Here is a 20,118-nt window from a genome sequence, read left to right as displayed (position 1 = left end):
TTGAAAGACTGTCTCCAAATATAGTCACGTTTGGGGGTTCAGACTTCTGAATACGAATTTGGGAGAGGACACAATCCTGTACATAACACCACCCAAGGTAAAAAAAAAAAGAAAAAAAAAATTTCTAAGCACTTGCATTTGTTTTTCTTAACGTGGCTGGGATCAGCCTCCACCCCACTCACTCCAGCCGCCTTCTCAATCATACACCTGATAGAAGACTAAGATCATCGGGCGGGGAGGCCCAGTGGGTTACGCGTCTGCCTTCAGCTCAGGTCATGATCCATGGGTCCTGGGACTGAGTCCCAAGTCCTGCATCGGGCCCCCTGCTCAGCGCGGAACCCCTTCCTCTGCCTCTGCCCTCCCCCTCCCCCCTGCTTGTGCTCTCGCTCGCTCTCAAATAAACTTAAAAAAAAAAAAAGACTAAGATGATCATAAATACCTTCTGAAAGGCTTTCTTAGTACCGTAGAGACCTTCTCGACTTTTATAACTTCTAATAATAATTATTTTGACTACTGAGATAAAGTTCTTGCTTACTGCCAGACTCTGGGCTCTGTTCTGCAGAGTCGTGGACCACAACAGCTCATTGCTCAATCGGGGCAGTCACGTGAATTTACTTTGGCTCTTTCTCACTTCCTAAAACCCCAACTCCTGGGTGGGTGACAGTGTGCGTGGTAAGTATAAATCACTCATCAACTTCAACAAACATTTGTTGAGTACGCCGTATGTCGAATTCTCTAAAAGACAGTAGGAATGCGAAAATCCGTAAACTACATTTTCAACTCTTGGATTCAGCTTCAGGTAATGCTCAAAGGGAGAAGAAAAACCTGAAAACGGTAATAGGACTAAAATCAAATATTTTCTGGGGAATAATGTTCTAATCTTTGTGTATCTTGCACCCACCCTTTTCTACCTTTGCCTCTTAGCCTGTAAGTTCCTTACATACAAGGGAGAGAAAGTAAATGCTTTGTAGACTGAATGCTTGACTGCATTTGGCTGGAGCTCTCAACCGATTATTTCTAATAGCATGTTTGCAACGTCTAGATTTCACTTGGACTGTGGAGGGAGTGGCTTTTGTCCTACAGCTTGATATATTTGTGTTTTGCAAGTGGGGAGTAGATGGTCTCCAAGGATGGCTGTCCTTGGTTCCTTCCCGCTGTAAACATGAGCCACTCCCCCCATCAGGAAGCGCAGCCTGCCTCTCCTCCTCTTCAGTCTGCACTGGCCTTGCAACTTGCTTCGAACGTCAAAATGGTAGTGAAAGTGAAGCTATGCCAGTTTGGGGGTTTTGCCTCTGTCCCCCACCCCCGGAAGTCACCCCTGTAAGACGTCCAACTCCCCCGAGTCCATTACGCCATGAGGAAGGCCATGCCAGTTATGCCGAGAGACCACATTGAAGGAGAAAGACAACAATGTAGGCGCCTGGGTGGCTCAGTCAGTTGGGCATCTGCCTTCGGTTTGGGCGGTGGTCTCCGGGTCCTGGGGTCGAGCCCCGAGTTGGGTTCCCCGCGCAGGCAGGAGTCTGCTTCTCCCTCTCCCTCTGCCCCTCCCTGCTCCTGCTCTTTCTCTCTCGTTCATGTGTTCTCTTCCTAATCCTTAAAAGAAAGAATATGGTCATCCTATTTACCACAACATCATCTGTCTGAAAAATATCAACAAGTGTCTATATTATATCAAGAATATTCAAGTATCTTCAATGATTTGCCAACTACATAATTTTACAGCTAGATTTCCTTGGCTGGGGATACTCAGATTTTATTCACTGCATGTGTTTGTTCCGTCTTCTAACTTAGAACGATTCCTTCCCTCTCCCCATGACAGCAACTGCTGGGACATCCCCCACATCTGAATCTGCTTCCTCTTACTGTTCAGCTTGATCTTCTATCCCCTGTATTTTCTATAAACTGGAAGTGAGATCTGAAAGCTGGACTAGGTTCAGGTTAAACATTTTTGACAAGAATATTTCCAGGATGATTCTGCATACTTCATACTGCATGTACATCAAGAATTAGATAAAAGGTATTTCATTTTTGTTGAAGAATTCAACATGGTAGGGGAGGAAGTCCCACAGGAACCAGAGAGCTATGGCAGTAGGAGCCCTGCTCACAAATCAAAAATTATTCTTGTCTAGGGACGCCTAGGGGGCTCAGTGGTTGAGCTGCTGCCTTTGGCTCAGACCATGATCCCGGGGTCCTGGGATGGAGTCCCACATCCGCCTATCCGCAGGGAGCCTGCTTCTCCCTCTGCCTGTGTCTCTGCCTCTCTCTGTGTGTCTCTCATGAATAAACAAAATCTTTAAAAAAAAATTCTTGTCTGTGTAGAGGACGGTTCGATCCCCTCCATTTCTTTGAAAATTTAATTTTTGTCCCATCTTCATCAATGACTTTTTCTAAGTGAGCTGTCTTTTTTGATGATGATGATGCTGATGAATGATGGATGATAAAGAGTTGGTTTTAATCAAGCAAATGTACTAATGACATTACCAAAAGAATATTGCCATGAATGATATTAATTAAGCCTAAAATCTCAAGAATGAAATTCATAACTTAGAACAAAGGTGTATTTCACTTCCGTGAGCTTTCATTCTTCGCTGTGAGCTCTTTTGCTATTACTCGTGGCATTTGCTTTTCATAGGAAGATCCCCAAATATTAAGTGGGCTCATGGATTGAACGGTGAAAGTATATAACAAAAGTGAATTTATCTAAGCAAACTGCATTATTAATCAGCATCATTCTTATTCAGTAAGTTTTAGCCTGTTTCAAAATCCATGTAAAGAGCTCTTTGAGAAAGTAAATCCTTAAGCTTTAACATTTTTATTCTAACACCAAGTAATGCAATAGACTTGACTTTCCTCATTTCAAAACATGATAAACTTACTTAGGCGCTAATATCACTTATCTTCAATAACTGGCTCGTGCGCCACAGTTCTCCTCTATGAATTTTAAATTGGAATAGACCTGTTTTCAAGCCCTGGTTCTGCCCCTTATTCGCTCTGTGTCCTGGACGGATATTGCAATCTCCCAAACCAGCTTTCTCTCTGTGTATAAAGCACACAGCGGATGGTCACCTCAGAGGTTTGTAACAAGGACACGTAAGGTACAATTTGTGAAAAGCCTGGTACAAATTCTGGTAGCTGGGGGCTCCCGGGTGGCTCAGCTGGTTAAGCGTCCGCCTTTAGCCCGGGTCATGATCCTGGGGTCCTGGGGTCAAGCCCCTTGCCGGAGCCCTGCTCAGTGGGGAGCCTCTCTCCCTCTGCCCCAACCCCTCTCTGTGCTCTTCTGCTCCCTCCCTCTCTTTCTCTGTCAAAATCTTAAAAAAAAAAAAAAAAAAAAAACAACAACCACAAATTCTGGTAGTCCTAGGTTGGGTCTCTCTGTCCAAGCACCTGTCTGCACATGGTGCAAATTAATGGCAAATTAATGGCATTTGAGGATTTGGGGCTTTAGATGATGGAATAAGGCCATGTATCCGTGTCTGTGGCTTTGGATTGCTGCAGAGAGACCATGTGTGCAGGGCACTTGCCTGGAATACATCGAAAACGTGTTTCCTGGAGCCTGGCAGCAGGTCTGGAACCAAAAGGCCACCCTGACCTCCTCTGCGGTGCGGGTGCGGGTTGACCTGGGCTGGGGAGCGAAAGTCACCCGAGCGCACTGGACACAAGTCGGAGATGAATCCAAACCCCATCCTGGGAAGGGATCCGACATCTCAAAAGTGGTTTGTTAGGAATCCTGATCCCCCCAACCCCCCCCCCCAGTCCCCGCCAGCGCAGCGCTCTGGGGCTCCCCGGCTGCCTGCGGGGCCCCCGCTGGGCCCTGAGAACTCAAAGCTTGGGAAAGCAAAGAGCAGCGCGAGCCCCGAGCCCCGTCTGTGCCCCAGACGCGCGCCTTGGGCCTGGGCGGCTCCGCGGGTGCACCTGCGGGCGGTGGGGCCGAGCCGGTCACCCCGATGCGGAGAGGCTGTGCGCTGAACCCCTGTGGCTTGGGACGCCTCCTGAAAGCTAGTCCACCCTGCAGGTGCTGGCTTTACATCGCGCCACTTAAAGTGGTCGGGAACTGCGTTTGAACCAAGGGGCTGGTTTAAAGCAAGGTCCCCCCTGCCCTAGCACAGCTGCTTTTTCTTTTTTAAAGATTTTATTTATTTATTCATGAGAGACACAGAGAGAGGCAGAGACCCAGGCAGAGGGAGAAGCAGGCTCCCTGCAAGGAGCCCGATGGGGGACTCGATCCCGTGACCCCGGGGTCACGCCCTGGGCCGGAGGCAGACGCTCCCCGCTGAGCCCCCCAGGCGTCCCCTTAGCATAGTTTCTAACTTGCCATCGTGCTGTGCCTCAGGACTTGCACAAGAGCCGGAATCTCTGGCTAGAATGCTGCTCATTTTTCTGGATAGGATCCCCCTTAATGTTTCGAGGGCAACCATCGTTATCTTTCCACCGTCTGCGGCTCCGAGAGGGGGAAGTTATCACGCTGCTGGCACAGCAATCTGGCATGAGCCGCAGGAGAATGCAGTAAAAAGAAGAGGCTTGGACTCCGGCTTGAAAAGGTTGAAAAGTAGCAGAATTTTGTGTTGCTCCCAAATACGGCACTTGGGCCCGAGGAAGATTCTGAGCCGAAGCGGATAGTTGAGCCCTCTGCCTTCCCCTATACCTGCCTAAAGGCAGGACAGAGTTTGTCAAGATGCCCCCCTTCCCCCCCCCCCACCGCCACCTGCGACAGTTCTAGACTCTACCATCAGTCTCCCCATATCCTTGCCTTCCCACGGCCCGGTGCCCCTGGAAGCTCAAAGTCCGTTGCCTTTATCTGGTCACGTCTCTAAAAATACACTGTTCTCTTGTTAGGATGCCCTGTAGACCTGCGCACTAACCAGCCCGTGGCACCTGTTCCTGAACTTCCTGCTTGTTCTTTTCTCTTGTTAATCTGCCTCTTGTTAGTCTAATTTACGGACCGAGGGCCAAGGCCGGAGAACCCAAGGTGGGTAGAAGGAAAAGGGTTTTTTCTCCTTCCTCACCAAGGTCAACCAGATTCTAGTGGAGCTTCTAGTCATCACCTGGGCAGGTATCCGAGTTTCCCCTGTGTGGATGCCTGTGTTTACCTATTTATAAAGTCCTCGCTTTGCCTTGCGCTGAGTGTTTTCCACGCTGGACCCCTCCCAGTTGCCCATCGGGATCTGCTTCCCGTGTTTCTCCTCCTGCTTATGCCCGGGCGGCAGGTGCACGGACGTCACCGACAGGCACCTCCACATGTCACCTCTGGCTTTGCCAATAGGAGCCCCTGACGGATGAGCGCTCCGAGGCCCAAGGGAGGAGAGCGAGGTTGGAGAATTCATCCCCCGGCTCCTGCCCTGGGGGCTTGTGATGGTGACCGAGGCCCTGTGCCCTGCAGGGCTGCCCCTGCCCTGTCTCCCCTTGGCCTGTAGGCCTAAGAGTGGGAATGGCTCCCTGCTGTTCATAGGCCCCAGAGAAGGCACAGTCCCTGGGGAGCCGGACGGAACTCTGCCCCCAAGCTGGTGGACAGTCCCCTTATAACACTGCCCTCAACGTCCCCACTCGGGCGTGCACCTGTTCCTGCCAGGACCCTGACTGTCCCGCACGTGATCTCACCTGCCAAGCCGGACCATGGATATGATCCCCGTAGTACACCTGAGAAAGGCCCGGAGATATTAAACAGTTTGTCTCAACTTACACCACTCATTTTCCTTGTTTTGTTTTTTAAAGATTTTATTTATTTATTCCTCAGAGACACAGAGAGAGAGAGAGAGAGAGAGAGACGCAGAGACACAGGCAGAAGGAAAAGCAGGCTCCCTGCAGGGGGGTCCAATGCAGGACTCGATCCCGGGACCCCAGGGATCAGGCCCTGAGCCGAAGGCAGATGCTCAACCACTGAGCCCCAGGCGTCCCTCCAAAGGAATTTTTATATGTTAAAGCAGACTTCAGGCTCCTGGGGGTCGGCCTAAGAGTACCCGTTGCCCTCAGCAATGTAGGACCGAGCAGGCGGTTGAGGCCCTAGAGGAAGGTCCCTCTGCCTGTTTCAAGGACTTGCAGTGGGCTGTAGGCAGTAAGGAAATTTAATAATTTTTCTTCTGCCTTTGTTCCCCACATCAGGAAAGGCGTTGTGACTCGATCGTCCCGCCCGCCCCTCACCAGCCTGGACAACGTTGCATTACCTCTGTGGTCCCACCCTTTACCTTTTGTCCTCTTTCCGTAAAAAAGGCTTTGTAGACCCTCTTGACTGCCTTAAAATGAAATTCATAGATAATATAATCTACCTAAAGACCTGGTTTTAAATAAAATGTGTAACATGTCTTTTCTTTTTTCTTTTTTTTAAAGTAGGCTCCAAGCCCAGGGCAGAGCCCAACGTGGGGCTTGAACTCACAACCCTGAGATCAAGACCCGAGCTGAGGTCAAGAGTCGGACGCCTGGCCGACTAAGCTACCCAGCTCCCCTGTAAAATATTTTAAAATAAGAGGACAGTCACTTAAAATAAAACATGTGTTTCGTATGTAAACACTTAGCATGACCTCATTGTTATAACAAAGTAGTGAGATGCACATACTTTCTTATAATGAGTATGCTTGGATTTAAGAGAAGTAACACAAAATTCAATTTTTTATTTATGCAGGAGATTTTATAATCGGAGCTAAATTAGGAGAGTCCCGTGGGGTCACTACTAAAGTGGATTCCTTTTTGTTTTGTTTTTGTTGTTGTTTTTTTTTTTTTTTTTTTTTTGCTAAAAATTATTCACTACCCCTCCACCTCCAGGGGAGAATACTTTCATTTTTCCATTTTTCCACCTGTTGATTTTTGGGCTTGCCAACGTGGTCTGCTTTGGCCAAGAGGAACAATGGCAGACAACTGACCTGAGGCTTGAAACATGCTGCGCAGTGGGAATCGCCCTCTGGTACCCCCACCATTATCACGAGGAGAGTTTCTCCCCGGGGTGAGATGCCTGGAGCAGACCTGAGCCCAACCCAAGTGTGAAGCCCAGCCCAGCTGACCCAAGTTTGAGGCAGAACCGCCCAGCTGAGCCCAGCCAGGACCAGCCAACTTCCCGCTGACCCAAGATGCATGGGGGCGAATGACTGCTGCTTTAAGCCTCTTTCTTTTGGACTGGCGTGTTACCCAGAACTTGCTGACCAATACAGTTTGGTGACTGCAAAAGCTATAAAGGCAGATACAGAGGGGCTGTTTGGGGGACTCAGATGACACGAGCCATGTTGCTATCACTCATGTGAGTTTTCCACAATGGGGCATGCTTTTTTTTTTCTTTCTGGGCAAAGCAAAGTATAATTTCCCCCTTAATACACAGCAGGTGCATTCCCAGCGTATTCAGATATTTTACAATTATAGAAAATTATTTTGTGTTTGTGTAAATCAAAGTTGGATTCTAGGTTCAAATGAGTAGGAAAAGGTTATTCACCTCCCAAAATGTCTTTCCAGATTTTCATTGCACGGGACTGTGCCAACTGTTACAGATCATTCGGCACCTAACCCCTACCCTTCAAATTCCCTCCAAACCCAATGACAACAAAAACAGCCCCACCTGTTTCCAGAATGTTCCCTGGGAGGTGGCATGGTTCTTGTTGGAATCACTAGATGAAGTGACTCAGTGGTCCCTTCTGGGTCTGATTCTAATTGTCACTTACCCAGTAAATATGTATTAAGTGTCTGTCCTGTGTTAGTTATGGGGATGCAATAATAATGCACAACCATTGCTGTCCAAGGGGTTACAGTGTAGAGGGAAACACCAGCCAGCAATTAGGCAATTTTGGTGTGGAGCGATGATGCAAACCACTGAGGCACATTCGGGCTGCTGCAGGAGCATCTCAGGGGAGCATCTGACCCGATTTTGGGGGCTCGGGCTCTCCCGGAGGAGGTGATGTCTAAGCCACTCTGAGGGAGGACTAGGTGTTCACTGGGTAAAAGGGTAAGAGGGGGTTGGGGGGGGCAGGCGGGAGGCTCCATCCCAGAAGCTGAGCCTGCGGGACCCTGAGCGCTGGGCTCCCAGAGATCTTAGTTCAAACCCTGTCTCAGCTCTAATCCTGAGCCACTAGAATAACTGAGCTTCTTAAATTGCTCATTACATTCCAGGCATTTTGGGGAGTGCTCTTCATGGATTCTTTCTTCTATTTGTTCTATTTGTAATTTCTTATAAAGATTTATTTATTTTAAAGAGAGAGAGAAGGGGGAAGGGGCAGAGGGAGAGGAAGAGAGAATCTCAAGCAGACTCCCTGCTGAGCGCAGATATTCCCCCCTCCACTGTCCCCCAGCCCCTGCCACACGGAGCTGGATCCTGCAACCCTGGGATGCAGGATCCAGCTCCTGAGCCAAAATCAAAAGTCAGATGCTTAACCGACTGAGCCACCCAGGCGCTGCCTGGGTTCTTCCTTTTAATCCTCCCAACGGTCTTTATAACCATCCCTCTGCTACGGAAAGAGAAACTGAGGCACAGAAAGGTTAAGGTTGCCCCAACTAAGGAGCGGGAGCCAGATTGGAACCCAGACAGCGTGACTCCAGGGCCAACGATCCTTGCTCACTCCTACCTGCATAACCTCAGACCCTGTTCCCTCATGTGCAAAATGAGTCTGACAACAGCTCCTGGGAATTGATAGATGGGTGAAATGTTTACAGATTTAGGGCACTGGACACATGGGTGGCATTTTTTTTCCAGTCATTTATCCAAGTTCAATCTTTCCCTTTTTAAGGGAGAAGCATCATAATCTGGAGAGTATATTAGTGTATTTAATTTGAGTTGCGAATCACATTTTTGAAACCCAAAGTGCCATTTTTAAAAAAGCCTATGCTAAGGTTACGTTGGATTGCAAAAAAGGAAAAAAAAAAACAAAAACAAAATGCAAGTTGCCTAAGTAGATGGGGGTTTATTCTCACCTTAAAAGAAGTACAGTTAGACCAGTTCCTCCTACCGTTTCGCCTTCTGCCTCGCACTTACCGCAAGGTCCAAGAGGGCTGCTGAAGCTCTGCTCGTCACACCTGCATTCCACCGGAAGGGGGGACAAGGAGCAAAGAATAAGACAAATCTCCCAATGGAGTCAGTTCCTTTAAGGATCTTCTCTGAAGCCCCACAGAGGGCTTGTGCTTAGTCTGGGATTGGGATTGAGTGATGGTGGGGTACAGGAGGCCCCCCGCCCCCCGCAACGTAGGCAAGGCCGACAGGCTGGTCACACACCAGAGCTGCATCAGGCTGAGGATCGACTCCGACCGTGACTTCTCTGCCTCGGCTCGGCCCTTGCCCTTTCCTGCTCCTCTCACTTCTGCATATTTTTCCGTCCAAAGACCACTCGCAAAAGCACCTGCACCCCAGGCTGTCTGTGCAGGAACCCCATGTTCTTTTTTTTAATATTTTATTTATTTATTCATGAGAGACACAGAGAGAGAGAGAGAGAGAGAGAGAGACAGAGGCACAGGCAGAGGGAGAAGCAGGCTCCCTGCAGGGAGCCTGACGTGGGACTTGATCCCAGGACTCCAGGTACTGGCTTTGGGGCAGCAAGGAAGACGGGTCCCGGGACGGGGCAGGGGGTGGCGGAAGAAAGAGGGGAGGAGGACAGTGGGCACAAGGACAGGGCCTGTGGCAAGGAGAAAGTAGAGCAGGGCTGGCGGGTCTTGCCTGACAAAGGGTTTCAACACCTCTTAGCCCACGGAGAGACCCGTCCCCTATTAGGGCCGCAGCCGTAGAGCCATAGAGCCGGCAATCTTGGCTGGAGTTTATAGAACCGACCCCAACTCAGACTGGCTCAAGGAGACAGAGGAATTTTTGACCCATAGGAGTGAAAACTTCAGGCATGGCTGGATCTAGGTGCTCATATACTGTCCTCACACATTCCTGTTTCCTAGTTCTGCTTTCCTTTTTCTTTTTTTTAAAAGATTTTATTTATTTATTCATGAGAGACACAGAAAGAGAGAGGCAGACACACAGGCAGAGGTGGAAGCAGGCTCCATGCAGGGAGCCCGACGTGGGACTCGATCCCGGGTCCCCAGGATCAGGCCCTGGGCTGAAGGCAGCGCTCAACTGCTGAGCGAGCTGGGCTGCCCCTCTGCTTTCCTTTAATTGCCTTTTCTTCTTCTTTTTTTATTGCCAAGGCAGGTGCTCCTTTAGTGGTGGGAAACCGCGACACCCACAACCACCACAAATGCCAACATCCGCGTGGTTGCCGCAGTGAAGGTGCTTCGGGCCGGATCCTACTCCCGGCTCCACTTCTTCACCCCCGCCCCACGCCCTTGGCCGTGTTCAGAATGCTTGGCCCCCTGACTTGCCCGAGCTGAAAGCACACGGTGGAAGGGACAGCGGGGCCCCGAGCCCGGGCCTCGACGCCTCCAGACGCCTGTCCCTTTCTTCTGATTCCTGTGCTCCTGCCATTCCCACGAGGAAGGCACGTCCAGGCGGGCGCACCGGTTCCAGGAGGAGGATGAGAGACACGTGGGGCTGAGCCGGATGATCCTGCCAAGGGGACCCTGGACAAGCCAGTCCCCCAGGCCCGCCAGGATGGGAAGGCCCAGCCCGTGTGCCACCTGAAAGAGCAGCATGACAGGTGCCACTACGATGACAACATCTGCCTCTTGCGGTCTCTTCCCTGCCCCCCGACGTCCGCGCAAACCCAAGCCGGTCCCTCTGGCCCTGTGGACGCTCCCACCACATGGGCTTAAAGTGGAGAGGGTTGGCCTCCCAAGGGAATCGGGGTCTGGTGCACAGGCAGGCTGCTCAGGCCTCACAGCGACATGCTCCTCGGGCTCCCAGCCTGTCTCCGCAGTAGGTCTGGAGGCTGGGGTGCTTGTACCCCACTACCAAAGCAGGGGGCAAGCCCTCCGGGTCCCTGTGGGAAGCTCCATGATTTGTCCACATCCTCGGGGAAGGGGGTCACCGAATCGGGCCCGTCTTAGTGGCATCAGAGATTTCCCTCTGCGGGATGGAGAGGCCTGAGCCCGGCTCTGCGCGTAGGCCTCGGGGACCTGCGTCCAGCTCCGCCGCTGGTTTCCCTTGAGCATCCTGCTATGTCCCCCGACGTCCCTCCGCTCAAGGATTTTCCTGTGCAGACACACAATAAAAAGAAATATTCTCAGCTTCTTGTTATGAGCCCCTATCTGGGCCCCTCTCAGCAAATATTCAACACGCATGACTTTTACTGTGTCTAACTGAATATTGGGTGAGTGGTTTGTTTGTTTGTTTTTTCTTCCCCAAATTATCTCCCAGAAAAGAGGGAACCGCCTTATTTCTGAAACCTTCAAATCCTCTGCCACTAAGGAGTACTCTCTCATTTGCCTTATTTGGGTCAACCGTTGTTGTACTTTTACTGTTTGGGGAAGGTTACCTGTGAAGGCCGCAAATCCATACTGGTTTGGCCTGCTCCTACAGGGTACCCCACAGACTAATCAGAGTTATTGAAGAGAGAACCACAAGATGCAGATTCAGTGACTGTTTTCGGTGGTGTGATTTCACGAACTCAATTGCAAACTTTGTGACGAAGTCTTTCAAAGGTCACCAATCTGTACCTATAAGACATTTTTAAAAAAAGAGACTGTATTTATTTGAGAGAGAGCAGGAGCGAGCGAGAGCACAGAGGGAGAGGGAAGCCGACTTCCCGCCGAGTGCAGCGCCCAACGTGGGGCTGCGTCCCAGGACCCAGGGGGCAGGGGCTGCGCAGAAGCAGACGCCTAACCGACTGAGCCACCCGGGAGCCGCTGAAATTGTGTTAAACTTGTACGTGCAGTAAACCCGGGGAGGCCTGACAGCTTCACTGTGTCGTCTTCTTAACGTAGTAACACAGTTCCTATGTTTATCCAGATCTTTGATTATTTTTTTTCATTTAGCATTTTGTAGCGTTCTGCGCACGAGTCCTGTACTTGTTCTGTTAGATTTACACCCAAGGATTGCATTTCTCTGAGCGGTGCTAAGTGGCGCTTTATTTCTAGTTTGGGCGTTTGTGGGATCATTCCCGGAACATAGCATGATTGGTTCCCAGATGTTTGTTCACCTGCCCTCTTGCAGCCCTGCCGAACTCAGTTTCGGCGGGAACTATTTTTGCAGATTCCTTGGCATTTTCTATGTAGACGATCATGTCATATGCAAAGGGGGGGGCAGTTGTATTTTTTTTCTCTGTCTCTGATGCATAAATGTCGATAGATATGTGACTCTATCGTGCAACTGGAAGCGCTGCCCAAGTGGTAGAAGAGGACAGTGTGACTCTGACTTTGGGAAAAGAAGAGCATGTTTTTTCTCAAATGCGGTTGCTGCAGGTGTTTCTATGGTCATGGGCCGGTGGTGGTGACGCTGCCCCTTCGGCCTTAAAACCCCACCAAATCTCTGCTCCCAAGAGTCATCTCATCTGGCTGTATTCCTACGAGAGGAGACGAGGAAGCTGAAGAAAAGGCTCCAGTAAAGAAATCTATGCGGAGATACTCCAGCCAAAAATGCACAAAAATCAAACCCGGAATGGAAAAGACTCAAAACCATCAACACCAAGGTCAAAAGGTCAAGAATCTTGCAAAACAAAAAACAAAACAAAAAAAAAACAGGAAAAGACTCCCAAAGCACCAAACGGCCCTAGCTCTGTAGAAGACATTAAAGCAAAAATGCAAGCAAGTATAGAAAAAGGTGGTTCTCTTCCCAAAGTGGAAGCCAAGGTCATCAATTATGGGAAAAATTGCTTCCGGATGACTCAGCAAGAGGCTATTCAAGATCTCTCTCTCTCTCTCTCTCTCTCTTTTTTAAGGGAAAACATTAATTTTATCAGAATTTGAACAAATGTCGCACAAAGAAAACATGTCGACAAAATCATATGGTGGCACAAGAAACCAACAAAAAAGCAACCAAAGATGTGAAAAAAGAAATACAAGGTGGAAAACCGTTAAATATCTCAGGATCCAGTGTAGAAACAAGAGATCTCGGCTTAAACACCAAACGAGCACAACCATAAAAGAAAGCGCTGCTGTCCGCGCTGCTGTGCGGGAGGGGCTGAGGGTAGCGCAGAGCCTAGGTGAGCCCATTGCACAGGTCCGGTAAGTCGCCCGCGCGCCGCCCACGCCCTGAGCTCCTCGGCTGGGGCCGCGGGGCGGGGCGCTGCCCGACGGCGGCGGCCTCCGCTCCTCCTGGGCGCGAGGGGGCGCTGTGCGTCGCCGGGCGGCGCGGCGGCGCTCTGTCTCGGCCTCCTCGGCTTGCACTGGAGGCTTTCGGGACGGTGGCGGGAAGATGGCGGCGCCCAGGGCCGGGCTGGGAGCGGGAGCGGGGGTCCCGGGCAGGCAGGGGAGCTCGGGGGTGGAGGTGGTGTTTCCCTCCGAGCCCGCCCCGCCCGCCCCGCTGTGCCCCCACGGTGGGTGCGCGTCCGGGCGGCTCGGGGCTGGCGGCTGTTTAGCTTCCTCCGCCGCACGGCGTGGGGGGGGCGGGCTCGCGGGTCCCTTAGGCGGCGGCCCGCGGGGGGCAGGGGGCGGGCGGGGGGGGGGGTTGGGGGGAGGGGCGGGCCGGGGGCGGGGGTCTGGGGGAGGGGCGGGCCGGAGGCCGCCGCCGTCTTTTCACCCTAAAACCTGAGGGACGAGGGTGGCGCGAGGGGCTGCCTGGGCCCAGCCCCGGTGCCCCCGGTGTGGGGGAGGCGGCCCCAACCCCGACAGCTCAGGTTTTCCCCAGAAAGGCGGCCGGGGAGGAGGGAGGGGGCGGCCCGGGGGGAGGGGGGGAGGGAGGAGGGAGGGGGCGGCCCGGGGGGAGGGAGGAGGGAGGAGGGAGGGGGCGGCCCGGGGCCCCGAGACGGCCTTGCCGTCTGCGCAGCACAGTTCTCTCTCTCTCTCTCTTTTTTTTTTTAAGATTTTATTTATTTATTCATTAAATAAATAGACCAGTTTTCTTTTCTTTTTTTTTTAAGATTTTTTTAAAGATTTTATTTATTTCATGAGACACCAGTTTCTTTTTTTAAGATGCTTTTTTTAAGATTTATTCATGAGAGACCACTTTTTAAAAGATTTTTAAAAAGATTTTATTTTCTCATGAGAGACCATTTTCCCTTTTTTAAAAAAGATTATTTTTTAAGTTTTTTCTGTTTATTTATGAGACCAGTTTTTTTAAAGATTCTTTTTTTTAAATTTATTTATTCGTGAGAGACCAGTTTTCTTTTTTTTTAAAGATTATTTTTTTTAAGATTTTGTTTATTCATGAGAGACCAGTTTTCTATTTTTTAAAGGTTCTTTTTTTTAAGATTTTATTTATTTCATGAGAGACCAGTTTTTTTTAAGATTCTTTTAATATTTATTCATGAGAGACCACTTTTTTAAAGATTTTAAAAAAGATTTTATTTATTTATTCATGACAGACCAGTTTCCCTTTTTTTAAAGATTCTTTTTTTTTTAATTTATTTATTCGTGAGAAACCAGTTCTCTTTTTTTAAAGATTCTTTTTTTTTAAGATTTTATTTCATGAGAGACCAGTTTTCTTTTTTTTAAGATTCTTTTAATAAAAAAAATTCTTTTAATATTTTATTTATTCATGAGCGACACACAGAGAGAGGCAGAGACACAGGCAGAGGGAGAAGCAGGCTCCATGCAGGGAGCTCCACGCGGGACTCGATCCCAGGTCTCCAGGATCCCACCCTGGGCTGAAGGCGGTTGCACAACCGCTGGGCCACCCAGGCTGCCCAAGACCAGTTTCCAAGAGTAATGTCTTGGGTCATCAGTGCCTGAATGGGACAGGAAAGAAAAAAAAGTATTTAAACAGAGTGATGGGTTTAATCACGACAAGTTGTGCATAACACCAAATCAAGTTTTATGTAAAAGCATCGAAAACTAGGAACCTGATGTACACGACTGCTCTTTGACATGCTTTTTCCCCCACTCCTGTTCCAAAACTAGGGCCCACACTTCTGTTCGTAAAGGTGAACCAAGGGAAAGAAGAAACGCGGAGATTCTATGCCTGCTCAGCCTGTAGAGATAGAAAAGACTGTAATTTCTTTCAGTGGGAAGACGAAAAGGTATCTCAGCTTCGTGGACGCGCATTTCCCAATTTTTTGATGTACGTGACAATTTGCAAATGCCCAAACCGGTAAAAACACGCGCAGCCTGAGCATTAAACGAGGTGAATGTCTTCAGACAGATGAAGATAGGCTGGGGTTTGTGTTCGAAAGACTGGAGTTGATACACCTCTGAGTACTGACGTGAACAGCTGTCTCCAAGACCATTCCCTTTAAAGACACTGAGGTGTCAGTACTGGGTGGCCGGTCCTTTATTGGCAAATACAGATTTATCCCTAAACAGTTTAGGTTGTGATCAGTCCAGGCAGTGTTTTAGAAAAAAAAAAAAACACTTTTTTTTTTTAAATGTGTATTGAGCATCCTTTATAGAGCTACCGTATGATCGATGAAGGTGCTTAGAGATACAGTTATGAGCTTGGTATCCTCTCCAGGTAAAGTTTCAGAAGGTTCTGTCTACAAAAATTTCAGCTTTGTTAGTCTTGTTGGGACACAGTCGTGTGTATGACTCTTCCGCACACCTGTTAAAATCACTGTGTGTGGGATAATCCCTCAGTGCTTGAGGATGTTAGGTTCGGCATCCTACTGCTCTAGAACTTTGGCAGCTTAGTGTGTTTTGTTTTTGTTTTTCCCTGAAACAGATAGACGCCCGTTTACAACATTAAGCTGCGGTAATTGGCTTCTTAATGTCAGGGTGTGATACCACTGGGACGGTAGTAAGGTTGGTCTATTAAATGGCATTCTTATTCCTTTCCAGTTGTCAGGAGCTAGACTTGCTGCCCGAGAAGCTCATAACCGAAAATGTCAGCCTCCTCTCTCCCGAACGCAGTGTGCAGAAAGGTGCTGATGTGGTGTCATTTTTATGTATTATTTTTGTTTTGTTTTTCTGTATGCCTTTGCATTTACTTTTTTTTTTTTGATTATTATGGTAAAATATATATTGCATAAAATTTGCCATTTTAGTAATTTTAAGTATATAGTTCAGTGGTGTTGATTATATGCACAGTGTTGTGCAGTTTTCACGATTACACTTCTCCAAAACCTTTTCATCACCCCAAACAGAAACTCTGATATTATTAAGCAGGGACTCGCCATTCCAATTCCTCCCAAACCCTGAAAAGCTCTATATACTCTATGTCTCTATGGTCTCGATTACTTTAGCTGCCTCATATAAGTAGAATCTTATATTTGTCCTTTTATGCCTGGATTATTTTATTTAGTGTGTTTTCAGGATTCATCAGTGTTACATAGTACATATCAGAACCCTGTCTTTTTTATGGCTGAATAATGTTCCATGATACGTGCACATACCACATTTTGTTGACCTGTTCATCCATCCATCAGTGAACACGTGGGTTGTTGTCACCTTTTGGCTCTCATGAATAATGCAGTGAACATTGGCATACAACTATCTGTTGGAGTTCTGTTTTCAGTTCTTTTGCATATGTATCTACAAGTGGAATTATTGTATTATATAGTAGTTCTGTGTATAGTTTTTTAAAAAAATATTTTATTTATTCATGAGAAACACAGAGAGAGGCAGAGACACAGGCAGAGGGAGAACCAGGTTCCCTGTGGGGAGCCAGATGTGGGACTGGATCCAGGATCCCAGGATCACGCCCTGAGCCAAAGGCACACACTCAACCACTGAGCCACCCAGGTGCCCCTCTGTAGTTCTTCTGGGAACCACCAAACTCTTTTCCACAGTGGCTGCACTGTTTTACATTTCCACCACCAATGTACAGGGGTTCACTCTCTCCACATCCTTATCAACACTTATTATTTTCTTTTTTTTGAAATTATCTTAATAGTTGTGAAGTGATGTGTCATTGTGGTGTTGAATTTTGGTCCCCTAATGAGTATTATCTTTTCATGTACGTATTGGCTATTTATGTATCTTTGGAGAAATGTCTGTTCAAGACCTTTGTTCATTTTTAATAGGATTGTAATTTTTGTTGTTGAGTTGCTGGAGTTCTTCATATGTTAAGGGATCTTACGTATCTTAACAGATAGACAGTTTGTATGAACTTTCTTCTACTCTGTAGATTGCCTTTTCACTTTCTTGATGATGTCCTTTGATACACAAGAGTTTTTACTTTTTTTATTTTTTTATTTTTTAAAGATTTTATTTATTTATTCATAGAGACAGAGAGAGAGGTAGAGACTCAGGCAGAGGGAGAAGCAGGCATCATACAGAGAGCCCAACGCGGGACTCCATCCAGGGTCTCCAGGATCACGCCCTGGGCTGCAGGCGGCGCTAAACCGCTGCGCCACCGGGGCTGCCCCACAAGAGTTTTTAAATTTGATGGAGTCCAACTTTTAAATTTTTGCTTTTGTTTTCTTTGCTTTGGATGATACAGCTAGTAATCCATTGTCATATCCACTATTATGGAGATTTACCATATTTCTTTTCTGAAATACTAAGAACTAAAACATTTTTTGAAAGCTGTGAACATATCTTTTTGAGAGTCTGCATTGTTGAAAAATGTTTTTTTGGGTGACTGGGAATTGAATCCTAGATTTAATTTTTTGGAGACTTGTGAAAAGCCACCTCCTCCTGTGTCATAGGGCCTTGTTCGTATGTGCTGGTAGAAGCCCTTTAAGAAGCCCCTCGTCTGGGATGCTGGTGACAAATAGGTTTTTACTCTAAAGTCAACTCCTTTGGTTACCTGGACTGCTGTGTTTGAAGGATTCTGGGGTCTTGTCTATGTTAAGTGGAAAGGAGGAACTGGACTCTATTAAAAATATCTTTCTTGAACTTTTTACATTTTGAAGTCTTTTGATAGAGGAGGCTGTTTCTTAAGATAACTTGAACACTCCTTTTTTTTTTTTTAAGATTTTATTTATTTATTCATGAGAGACACACACACAGAGAGAGACACAGGCAGAGGGAGAAGCAGGCACATTGTGGGGAGCCCGATGTAGGACTCGATCCCAGGACCCCAGGGTCACACCCTGAGCTGAAGGCAGATGCTCAACCGCTGAGCCACCCAGGTGCCCAACTTGACCACTCCTAACCAAAGTACTTTGTCAGTGATGACTACTTAATATATGGAAATGCAATAAAAAACAAAAAATATTTACAAGGGAATTAATGTAAATTGAGCACTGCCGTGAGCCGGCTCATGCTCTGTGTTAGACATGAGAATTATTTAATCTTGCTAAGGTGGTTTACTTAGATGAGAAAATTGAGGCCTGGAGGAAATTGAGTGTCTTCATTAAGCTCTTACTACTAGAGTGACTTAGCAGTGACTCACACTTACACCTCTATTCTAAAATGTTATTTTTAAACATAAAAGTAGATAAGTGATTAACATATGATGGGTAATGATTTAAGGAGATTTAAGAAGGTAGATAAAATGTGAGTAATATAGGGATATGTCATAATGAGATTATCATAATGATACAAAATAGAATATCAAAGATGCAGAAAGTAGAAAAATCATCCACGGTTTCTCCCTTTGAACTGATCATCACCTTGTTCATTTTGTAGTGTTTTCTCCTAGCTTCTTTTTACCTGTGCCAAAGTTTGTTTTACAAGGGTATAGCCTAATGTATATATATAATCTCTTGTCCTTTGGCTTACAGATTTTATCTGATAAGCCTGTTTTTTATGTTATGACATAAGGATATTGGTGATTCAATTAAACTCTGTAGGAAAATCTAGATGATCTTGTTTCCTTGTGTAATAAAATTTTAGTCTGGAGCTAAATCATTGTTCTGTCTTTGTACTGCCAGAGTATGGTTTTTTGATGATAATTTTTGAGATTCATTTTTCATGTTAATTAGAAAATAAAAACACTGGCTAAAATGTGGAGTATTAAAGAATTTTCAAGAGGCCATTTCTTGGAGGTCATACTTTCATCTGTAATCTAGTGCTGATTCTTGAGAGCGTGTCTTAATAAAATAATTTTCAACATTTTAAATCATCTGTAACCCATAACCTTGGATTTTGTTGGCCAAGCTCCCTCCCTCCCTCCCTCCCTCCCTCCCTCCCTCCCTCCCTCCCTCCCTACCTCCTTCCTTCCTTCCTTCCTTCCTTCCTTCCTTCCTTCCTTCCTTCCTTCCATCCATCCATCCATCTATCCATCCATCCATAATCATTCTTTGTTGAGGGCTCAAAAAAACCTTGAAATGTTAGTAGTGGAGTTGAAATATGCAAAGATAATGCACTGCTAAGAAGGATGTGCTAAACGTAGAAAATATTTATAGAAAAAACTGAGTGTTCTGGAAAGTCAGCCGTGATACAGATACCTCATGCCTTCACTGATCGGTACAGTTTAAGGGCATGAGACTTGAACAGATTTTGGAGGATGGGGAGAAGTTGAAGCTTTCTGAAAGTTGAAGTGAGGCTTTCATGGCCTCATTTTGTGATGGATGCTGTTATGCTTTCTTATAGACTTTCTGTGGAGTAAAACATTTGAAATCTGTCATTCCTCTAAAAATTTATAATTTTGGCTTTTTAAAATCAGAGGCTTACTAACTTATTATATGTTAGTAAGTTACCTATTCTCTGAGGTGAGAAAATTGAGACTGGCAGTTCATCCTCATGTGAAAATGAACCTAAGGATGATGTATTATTACTCGAGACTAATTGTTTTCTAAGTTAACTTTCTACAACTCATTTATAAATTATCTTATGAAATAACTACTCCATTTGAAAGTATTAAAATGCATTTCAGTATAATTCCTATTCTGCAATGCAAACCTTCATCTGTCACTGTGGAGTAACAATAGGTTTTCATTGATAATTTCTTTTCCAAATTGTTAGAAAGGAATTATGGTAGCTAGCAAAATAAATTAGCCTATGTTACTTGATTTTTATTATGGAACTGGTAGTGCTGCACAGATGTCTAGGTGCTACAGAATAGGATTTGATAATCGTTTTTTTAATCTCACTCTTTGAACCATGCTTTATATTTCATGTGTTCAGTTGACAGATTTACATTTTGTGTCTGAGATTTGACTTTCTTATAGTTTTTAGCTGCCTGTTAACGCCCTCAAATGTTATTTTATTATGTAGTATGTTGGCACCTTATTGTGACCTATGAAGTCTTAGAGAAGATATATTTTAATGCTAAAATAAGCATTAATTTATGTGCATCCATATAGTTTTGCTCAGTTGATATTTCATTTCGTTATGTTTTTTTCTGAGCTCATTTAAACT

General features: G+C 46.6%; 1 protein-coding gene and 1 long non-coding RNA gene across 2 annotated transcripts in view; both read left to right on the top strand.

Moving 5' to 3' along the window:
• The first annotated feature begins 543 nt into the window (after positions 1-543).
• Positions 544-11,188, top strand: LOC119871268. Its single transcript, XR_005357372.1, has 3 exons — positions 544-799; positions 6,614-7,222; positions 10,094-11,188. It is a non-coding gene; the product is annotated as an uncharacterized LOC119871268 (long non-coding RNA).
• Positions 11,189-13,192: 2,004 nt separating this feature from the next.
• The window catches only part of ZCCHC4 (zinc finger CCHC-type containing 4), a 45,080-nt gene continuing 38,154 nt past the window's right edge, over positions 13,193-20,118 (top strand). Inside the window, 3 exon segments of the mRNA XM_038533710.1 lie at positions 13,193-13,313; positions 14,836-14,954; positions 15,709-15,791. Coding sequence (XP_038389638.1) covers positions 13,193-13,313; positions 14,836-14,954; positions 15,709-15,791 — 323 coding nt within the window.

Source organism: Canis lupus, chromosome 3, assembly GCF_011100685.1.
Source record: "Canis lupus familiaris isolate Mischka breed German Shepherd chromosome 3, alternate assembly UU_Cfam_GSD_1.0, whole genome shotgun sequence".
NCBI lineage: Eukaryota > Metazoa > Chordata > Mammalia > Carnivora > Canidae > Canis > Canis lupus.
The sequence above is the reverse complement of the archived record's forward strand: the minus strand, read 5'-3'. Positions and strand labels throughout refer to the sequence as shown.